Source organism: Salvelinus namaycush, chromosome 18 (assembly GCF_016432855.1).
Source record: "Salvelinus namaycush isolate Seneca chromosome 18, SaNama_1.0, whole genome shotgun sequence".
NCBI lineage: Eukaryota > Metazoa > Chordata > Actinopteri > Salmoniformes > Salmonidae > Salvelinus > Salvelinus namaycush.
The window spans coordinates 2499813-2509607 of record NC_052324.1 but is presented as its reverse complement, the minus strand read 5'-3'; the positions used below and the strand labels follow the sequence as shown (position 1 = coordinate 2509607).

The window sequence follows — 9795 nt, the reverse complement described above, 5'->3', positions numbered from 1 at the left end:
AGCGTCGAGAGCCGTCAGCCTGCCATGAGCGTCGAGAGCCGTCAGCCTGCCATGAGCGTCGAGAGCCGTCAGCCTGCCATGAGCGTCGAGAGCCGTCAGCCTGCCATGAGCGTCGAGAGCCGTCAGCCTGCCATGAGCGTCGAGAGCCGTCAGCCTGCCATGAGCGTCGAGAGCCGTCAGCCTGCCATGAGCGTCGAGAGCCGTCAGCCTGCCATGAGCGTCGAGAGCCGTCAGCCTGCCATGAGCGTCGAGAGCCGTCAGCCTGCCATGAGCGTCGAGAGCCGTCAGCCTGCCATGAGCGTCGAGAGCCGTCAGCCAGCCATGAGCGTCGAGAGCCGTCAGCCAGCCATGAGCGTCGAGAGCCGTCAGCCAGCCATGAGCGTCAAGAGCCGTTCAGTCAGGATCTGCCTGAGTATATCAGCCGGGACCTGCCCCTTGTCCCGGTGCTGCCCCTTGTCCCGGTGCTGCCCCCTGTCCCGGTGCTGCCCCTTGTCCCGGTGCTGCCCCTTGTCCCGGTGCTGCCCCTTGTCCCGGTGCTGCCCCTTATCCCGGTGCTGGTCCTTATCCCGGTGCTGGTCCTTATCCCGGTGCTGGTCCTTATCCTGGTGCTGCCCCTTATCCCGGTGCTGCCCCTTGTCCCGGTGCTGCCCCTTGTCCCGGTGCTGCCCCTTGTCCCGGTGCTGCCCCTTGTCCCGGTGCTGCCCCTTCTTCCGGTGCTGGCCGTTCTTTTAGGGGATGTTAGTTTTAGGGTGGTCATTGGGAGGGGAAGACAGAAGCGGGGAGTGACTATGGTGGTGTGGGGACAGCGTCCAGAGCCTGAACCACCACCGTGGTCAACTGCCCACCCAGACCCTCCCCTGGACTTTGTGCTGGTGCGCCCGGCGTTCGCACCTTGAGGGGGGGGTTCTGTAACGGTCCTGACCTGTTTTATGTTGTTTTTGTATGTGTTTATGGTCAGGGCGTGTGTTTTGGGTGGGCAGTCTATGTTATCTGTTTCTATGTTGGTTTTGGTTGCCTGGTATGGCTCTTAGAGGCAGGTGTTTTGCGTTCTCCTCTAATTAAGAGTCATATTTAGGTAGGGTGTTCTCACTGTTTGTTTGTGGGTGATTGTCTCCTGTGTCGTCGAATGTATGTACCATACGGGACTGTTTGGCTGTTCGTTTATTTTGATGTCGTCTGTTTCCTGTCCGTGAGTTTACGTTTAGTTATGTAAGTTTATGTTCAGGTTTCGTCAACGTCGTTTTCTTGTTTTGTATATTTGAAAGTGTTTTGTTTTTTCGTGTTGCCATCGTCGTTATAAATAAAGAGATGGCTTATTTCCCAAATGCTGCGTTTTGGTCTACTGATCCTTCTCTCCTCTCCTCATCCGAGGAGGAGGAGAACGACAGCCCTTACAGTTGACTGTGCCTTTAAACAGCTTGGAAAATTCCAGAAAATTATGTCATGGCTTTAGAAGCTTCTGATAGGCTAGTTGACATCATTTGAGTCAATTGGAGGTGTACCTGTGGATGTGTTTCAAGGCCTCCATCAGAATCAGTGCCTCTTTGCTTGACATCATGGGAAAATCAAAAGAATTCAGCTAAGACCACAGAAAAAAAATTGTAGACCTCCACAAGTCTGGTTCATCCTTGGGAGCAATTTCCAAACGCCTGAAGGTACCACGTTCATCTGTACAAACAATAGTACACAAGTATAAACACCATGGGACAACGCAGCCGTCATACCGCTCAGGAAGGAGACGGGTTCTGTCTCCTAGAGATTAACGTACTTTGCTGCGAAAAGTGCAAATCAATCCCAGAACAGCAAAGGACCTTGTAAAGATGCTGGGGGAAACAGGTACAAAAGTATCTATATCCACAGTAAAACGAGTCCTATATCAACATAACCTGAAAGGCCGCTCAGCAAGGAAGAAGCCACTGCTCCAAAACCACCATAAAAAAGCCAGACTACGGTTTGCAACTGCACATGGGGACAAAGGTCCTACTTTTTGGAGAAATGTCCTCTGGTCTGATGAAACAAAACATAGAACTGTTTGGCCATAATGACCATTGTTATGTTTGGAGGAAAAAGGGGGAAGCTTGCAAGCCGAAGAACACCATCCCAACCGTGAAGCACGGGGGTGGCAGCATCATGTTGTGGGGGTGCTTTGGTGCAGGAGGGACTGGTGCACTTCACAAAATAGATGGCATCATGAAAAACAAAAATGATGTGAATATATTCTAGATAATATATTGAATATATATATAATATATTGAAGCAACATCTCAAGACATCAGTCAGGAAGTTAAAGCTTGGTCGCAAATGGGTCTTCCAGATAGACAATGACCCCAAGCATACTTCCAAAGTTGTGGCAAAATGGCTATGTACATGTACAGTGGTCTGTGAGCTGCTCTTACAGCTGGTGCTTAAAGCTAGTCAGGGAGATATGAGTCTCCAGCTTCAGTGATTTTTTCAGTTCGTTCCAGTATTGCAGTACCACATACTGCCTGTGCCACAAAATCCCAGATCTTTTGGCAGAAGCAGTAGTAAATCATTCATATACAGGTGAGGCTACACATGCACTTCCCTACAACTGCCAGAGAAAACACATTAGGCACTTCCCAACCAGATTTACCTTGAGCACTCATCAAGGTTGTTTATGAAGAGCTTCAAAGTAGTGCTAATGTAACAGTATAGCTTCCGACCCTTTCCTCGCCCCAAGCTGGGCTCGAACCAGTGACCCTCTGCACACACCAACCACAGTCACTCACGAAGCATCGTTACCCATCGCGCCACAAAAGCCGCGCACCACCGCTAACTAGCTAGCCATTTCACATCGGCCACACTAACATCTGTGGGTATTTTATCCTCAGTGACCAGACAGTCTAGTACAGCTTTCATTTGATCTTCGACTGATCCAACAGGCACCATTGTTTTCTAATCCCTAAGGTTTTTGCCTTAAACTTATCCCTGGAAAAAAAGATGACATGCTTCCTTCCTCGTGTTTTTCCTTGTCATTTTAACTCTACTATTGGAGCTGAGTCGTTACAGAACCGTGTACGATGAATTGCCGCCAGTTAGTGTATAGGATTATACATTGGCTCAACAGATCATCTTTGCAAAATTATGCTTTTGTTTTCATGTCGTGTTGCAAATTAATTTGAATGCATGCAGAGATTATATATAATGTTAAATGTTGCAACATTGTTGGCTTCAAGAATTAACAGTTGCATGATTGTTTGTCTGGTTTTGTAGTACACACTCGGCTCCAAAAGCGTCGCTGTTGACTGTCTGAACAGTAGCATGTCCTCTATGGAGCACGAGAGAGCAAGTCATCGTATAAACTGTGATTGGTTGATATGTCGTTGCCATAGCTAGACATCTCAACAACACTTCGTAAAAATGGCGACTCCCTGGTGAACCGATATTTTCAGTGATGGCTAATATACTTTCTGCACGCGTTTTATGTCGATGTGCATACATTCTTCTGACTATTTTGATTACGGATGCAAAGAGCAATGTCGGTAAGTCATTCAACTCTCATACTTATTCCATGAATCAATCAACTAACATGATGTGTGGCCCTAAGGCTAGCTAACTTTAGCTAACGTTAGCTAGCTAACGTTACCTGGCTAACATCAAGCAATCCCTTTTCTAGTTTTTCAGCCGTCGTATCTCGTCACATCCGGACCTAGATTGTCTGCTTTCTTGCTTGGAAACACATCTGGCATATCCCTGACCCTAAGCTCTCTATCGCTCTCCAATCCCTCAGGTAAATAAGCTACTTGCATGGTGTTGTCAATATGCACTTGTCATTGTCCATGGCATGGGTTTTGTAAGCAATAACATGCATTTTGTCGTCGCCTTCCACCCCCATCATGCTCAGAAGATCTGACGCAGTGGGTTCTCACACAGGAGTTGGTGGGCAAGGTAAGTGTGTGACATACTGCTCTCACCAGGAGCTGTTTTTCAGCACGACAGAGTCCCTCCTGACCACTACTACCAAAAATGACTGCTACCTCTTCCTGGCCTTTTCATGGTTTAAGTAGACATAAAATATTTTGTTAGCAAACAAATAGTCTTGTCTACACACAAAGACACCAAACGATTGACACCATTCAGAACTTTCTTCATGGAAATTACTCTCGCCACTTAATTGTTGTCTCCCTGCAACCTCTCTCTTTCCCTGTGTGTCAGACTACAGTGCGAGTGCAGCTGAATCTGAACCGCAGCCTGCTCCTGTGTGGTAATAATAATGACACAGACTGCTGTCCTGAGCCACTGTGTGTGCTGGAGACTCTACATGTGTCTGCCTGTCTGGGGAACACACCTCAGGCCTCACTGCTAATCCAGGCTAGGATCTATGCCCAGGTGTTTCCCACTGAACCTGTGTCTGGTAAGTCTGGCTCTTTTTAAAGTAGGTATCTTTAAACAATCCAAGGGATATTTTGTTTGTCTGGTTTTCCCCCTTTTTAATAGTGCTTTTTCATTTTTGTCAGACAACAAAACAGTAATTCCCAACCAAGTGTACCGGCCCCTGGGCTCCTGTCCCTGCGACCTCACTGTGGGAGCCTGTGATGTGCGATGCTGCTGTGACAAGGTATTTACATCCATCGTTACACATACTAATCTGCTTGCTCTCTGGCTAGAGTAGACATTTTGATTCTGTCTATCTGTCCATCAGGTAATGGTGTTTCTGTCATGTGTCTCCCCCAGGACTGTTCCCCTGAAGCCCTGAAGCTGTTTCAGGGCCAGTGTCTTTCGGGGCCCTTTGGAGGGGAAATTTCTCCAGTTCCTGATTACCTGTGCATTGCACAGTCTGCTGAAAATGCCCCCGATTGGTTTCCATTTCTCTGTGTCATCTCCCTGCCTGAAAACAATCCCTTCCTTGGACTTTTTTATGAAGGGGACACAATGTGAGACACCGTCTATTTCCTCAAGACATTTTTGTCTCAAAATCCAGTTGTCATAAACATAGACTTCAATCTTAATTGATAGAGTTTTTATGTTTGCTATATCTCCTTTACTGCATCGACCTAATATGTGTTGTGCCTTCTATACATGCTCCAGCACACCAAAGCCCAGGCCATCTTTCCAAAGGCCAGTGCTGTCAGCTCCACTGCCCACCCATATCTACCAGCAGGGGGATCCCATTTTTACCATAAGTGATCACTATTTCACCATTCCTCAGGTTAGACTTGTGTGTCTGATTCTCTCTCTCTGTGTTTAAACTGTGTTTGTAAATGTACAGTCAGAAGTCTCTGTGGCTCAATGCAAAGTGTTTTGTCTTCTATGCCATCTGATATGTCTAATTTATGTCTTAATTCCTCAGAACTCCCTGGTTGGCCAGTGTGTAGATAATGCCCCTGTGGCATTTTTGAAAAACTTCCAAGCGCAGTGTGTGACCCGTCTCCTGTCCTGCCCAACTGGACCCCCCTTACAGACGACACCAACTGAGCTGAGGGTGCAAGTCAGGGATGGCCAAGGGGGTACGTCTCTCTCCCTATGATCAGAACAATTACTTACTTTTTCAACTTTTTCTGATTGATTTGATTTGCTTTGTGTGCTCATTGGGGAAACATTTCAGGTGTGGTCACAGTGGATGTCACAGATAAAATGGCTGTTGATCTGAGGCCCTTTGTCGCGAGTCCTGTGGCTGAAGATGGCATACTGCTGTGTGAAAATGTGACCTTGGCCTTAGATTACAAATTCTTCTGGAAAGGGAACGGTCTCACAAATATCACACTAACCCGCATACTTGGGAATGTCCTTTCTGCTAGTGGTAAGGGCCTCTTTGTTTTAGTTTTTACATGCTGAGCATTACTGGGTATTTGTAGTATCATTAATTATCCTTATCAACGCTGACGTTGTGTTTGTCAACGATTAACAGATAATTGTACTGCTTTTATGTGTTTGTATTTTCTCTTCCTCTCACAGTGGGTTTGACAGCCAGGTATTCAGTTGCGTTTCTGAATGGAGATGCTTTGGCTCAGCCCAACTCGGGGAACCCAGGTTTGTGCAACCTAATACACTTCTTCTAAGCGTTTCATAATGGGGATCTTAATGTGCAACATAAAAAGATGAGACTAGTTTCACTGATTTACAGACAAAGCCTTGTGTAATCTCTCAGGTTACCAGGTGGGCAGGCCTGTGATTGGTGGGATTGTGGACACCTTGGAGAATGGAACAGTCATACAGAGGACCCCAGTCAATCTTTGGAAGCCAGGTAACGGTCGTCTTTGTACCATGGATAGTGCACTGAAAAATCAACGGCTTTGAAAGGTCTCAATTATTTAACTCTACACATCAAAAATATATTACATCTTTTAGCTTAGGCACTTCGATTAGACTATTGTGAGAACCAGCAGTTACAGCTGTTGGATGGCTTGTGGCCTGTTAGTGTATGTGTATTCATGTTTTTCTATTTCTGTTTTCAGTAAGCAGTGGACTGTGTGCCTCTGAGGGGAAAATAGTTATATTTGGGGAGAACTCAACTGCAGGATGTCTGTTACCTGTGAGCCTACAGAACCTGACCCAATGTAGCCTGCTCAGGTGAGTCACTGGATACACAAAAAAACTATTTTCACGCCACTTCGATACTGAAGTGACTTTTTCATAGCAAGTTAGGAGAATTAACGTAGCAGGTTAGGAGACTGAGGTTAAGGTTAAGAAAAGGGTTAGGGTTAGCGAAAATGCTCTCCTAACCTGCTACGAAAATCTATTTGTATCGAAGTCGTGTAAAAAGAGTGTGTCTCGTAATGTTTTACACATACTGTATCCTGTGCATGTGACAATACAACTTAGAAACTTGAAACACACACACACAGATAAATAGCATTTCTGGAGTTGATCAAATTACAGCTGCATGTCTGCAAATGGAAAGGATCCATGTCTCCTGCAAAATGTTTGACCTCCTTTTTTTTACCTCTGCTAGTCAGAATGTGGCCTCTCTTCAGAGGGCACTGAGCACAGCAACACACATAGCGAGGAATGGAGACCCAGATGTTCTGAACCTGACTGACTGGTTGAACATTAGCTGTGAGTAGAAACCTTTCAAACTTTAACTGTTAAATTAATCTAAATATTAGCCAAAATATTCACCCTATTAATTCATTATTTTGGCTTTGTTGCTTGCTTCAATTCCACGTCTGTGTCCAACACACTGAATAACCAACAGTTGTAGAACTGAACTCCAACCAGCCTGTGGGTGGTGGTATTGGAATATGTTCTGGGATTCCCTCCCACCGGCACATCCACGTTAGGAGCATTGTGACAGAGGTGGTGGGGGGGTTGCCTCAGCGGGAGATACAAGCAGTGGAAGTCAGGTATGTGGTAACAGCCTACAACACTGTCCATTGCCATCACAAACATATTTCCTTTCTGTCTGTGCTGACCTTCTGTTCATACTCAGGAAGGGCCCATTACAATGCATTGATTGGATGTGTGATTGAATAAAGTCCTCCTTGTTTAATCCACTGTCTCTGATGTGAGTGTTGCCTCTCCACAGTGACCATGTGTCCACTTGGAAGTTTGAGTGTGGGGGGGGTGACCCCTGTCTGGAGCCGACTGGGATTCAGACTTTCCCTGTCACCTCCTCCATCACCTTCACTGATATCTCCATCAACACAGGACCACCCAAAACCAGGTGACCCCTGAAAGGCTAAAGCCCTGAGAATTTAAATATAGCCTCAGTATAAGGTTTCCTGACTATGTTGAACAGTTGGGAAGAGCAGTGAATAAAACTCTGATGTGGTTCTGCCCTGGTGTCCTTCAGGTTTCAGATTAACTTTACTGAGTATGACTGCGACAGGAACGATGTGTGCTGGCCCCAGCTTGCCTTCCCCCTCACCAGGTATTATACAGGTGAGACTCTCTGCTGTCCCAAAATGTGACTAATTAAATATGCTAAATGGATGATGACAGTAGGATTAACTCTTTCCCTCCACCCCTCTACCTCCAGGTGAGTCGTACTCTCTGTCTCTGGCCAAGGGCCTCATCTTGGTGTTTTTCTTCATCACTGCCTCCATTCTCGGGACTCCATGGAAACAGATCCGACAGGCATGGAGAAGTGCTTCTCTCTAAACCCATGAATTTGAGAAAAAGCGCAATAGTAGACATACTGACATGCCCTAGTTCTTGACGTGGGCTACCCACCTTGACCATGACTGTCTAATGGCTTAAATTTTCTTGATCCTGCTGAAAGATAATGGATGAACATATTGTTATTGAGCTAGTTATTAGCCAGTAAGTAAGTAATTTTCAGGTGGTAAGTTCGAACATGTTCAGCAGGTTTCTTTCATGGTTGGTAAGAATGTAAATGATCAAGTTGACTGTATTTTGATATTTTTGTTACCTTTTGGAAAATCATATTTGATTTAGGCTTGAAATGTGAATCTGGCCTGGGATAAATCAAATCACATTGTTATTTGTCACATGCGTCGACTACAATGGGTGTAGACTTTTCTGTGAAATGCTTGCTTACGAGCCCTTCCCAACGATGCAGAGTAAAAAATAAAATAATAGTTAAAAATGGTAACTCAGGGAGTAAAATACACAAGAATGGAGCGATATACAGGGAATACATGTACCAGATCAATGTGCAGGGGTATGAGGTACAGTATTTCAGGTAGATATGCAAATGAAGGCAGGGTAAAGTGACTAGGCATCAGGATAGATGATAAAGAGTAAAATAAAGACCAGAGTAGCAGCAGCATATGATGACTGCAGAAGTGTGTTTGTGTAGGTGCATATGTAGTGTACAGTGCATTTGGAAGTATTCAGACCCCTTCACTTTTTCCACATTTTGTTACAGCCTTATTCTAAAATTGATTAAATCGTTTTTTTCCTCCTCATCAATCTACACATAATACCTCAATGACAAAGCAAAAACAGGTTTTTGAAATATCAAATTTTCATAATTATTCAGACTCTTTTTACTCAGCACTTTGTTGAAGCACCTTTGGCAGCAATTACAGCCTCGAGTTTTCTTGGGTATGACGCTACAAGCTTGGCACACCTGTATTTGGGGAGTTTCTTCCATTCTTCTCTGCAGATCCTCTCAAGCTCTGTCAGGTTGGATGGTTGAGCGTCTTTGCACAGCTATTTTCAGGTCTCCAGAGATGTTCGATCGGGTTCAAGTCCAGACTCTGGCTGGGCCACTCAAGGACATTCAGAGACTTGTCCCGAAGCCACTCCTGTGTTGTCTTGGCTGTGTGCTTAGGGTCATTGTCCTGTTGGAAGATGAACCTTAGCCCCAGTCTGAGGTCCTGAGCGCTCTGCAGCAGGTTATCAAGGATCTCCCTGTACTTTGCTCCATTCACCTTTCCCTCGATCCTGACTAGTCTCCCAGTCCCTGCCACTGAAAAACATCCCCACAGTATGATGCTGCCACCATCATGCTTCACCGTAGGGATGGTTTTGGCCAGGTAATGAGCGGTGCCTGGTTTCCTCCAGATGTGACGCTTGGCATTCAGGCCAAAGTGTTCAATCTTGGTTTTCATGGTCTGAGAGTCCTTTAGGTGCCTTTTGGCAAACTCCAAGTGGGCTGTCATGTGCCTTTTACTGAGGAGTGGCTTCCGTCTGGCCACTCTACCATAAAGGCCTGATTGGTGGAATAAAGCAGAGATGGTTGTTCTTCTGGAAGGTTCTCCCATCTCCACAGAGGAACTCTGGAGCTCCGTCAGAGTGACCATCGGGTTCTTGGCCATCTCCCTGACCAAGGCCCTTCTCCCCCGATTGCTTGGTTTGGCCGGGCGGCCAGCTCTAGGAAAGGTCTTGGTGGTTCCAAATGTCTTCCATTTAAGAATGACGGAGGCC

The 9795-nt window shown here is 45.9% G+C and overlaps 1 protein-coding gene across 1 annotated transcript; it reads left to right on the top strand.

Moving 5' to 3' along the window:
• Nucleotides 1-3373: 3373 nt before the first annotated feature.
• Nucleotides 3374-8587, top strand: tctn2 (tectonic family member 2). Its single transcript, XM_039012705.1, has 17 exons — nucleotides 3374-3503; nucleotides 3638-3751; nucleotides 3866-3909; nucleotides 4177-4375; nucleotides 4479-4579; nucleotides 4696-4895; nucleotides 5050-5170; nucleotides 5312-5468; nucleotides 5567-5761; nucleotides 5917-5991; nucleotides 6110-6205; nucleotides 6417-6531; nucleotides 6914-7017; nucleotides 7157-7304; nucleotides 7487-7624; nucleotides 7754-7842; nucleotides 7940-8587. Exons 1-17 carry the CDS (start codon nucleotides 3416-3418, stop codon nucleotides 8059-8061), a joined length of 2106 nt encoding a protein of 701 aa, XP_038868633.1. The 5' UTR covers nucleotides 3374-3415; the 3' UTR covers nucleotides 8062-8587.
• The last annotated feature ends 1208 nt before the right edge of the window (nucleotides 8588-9795 follow it).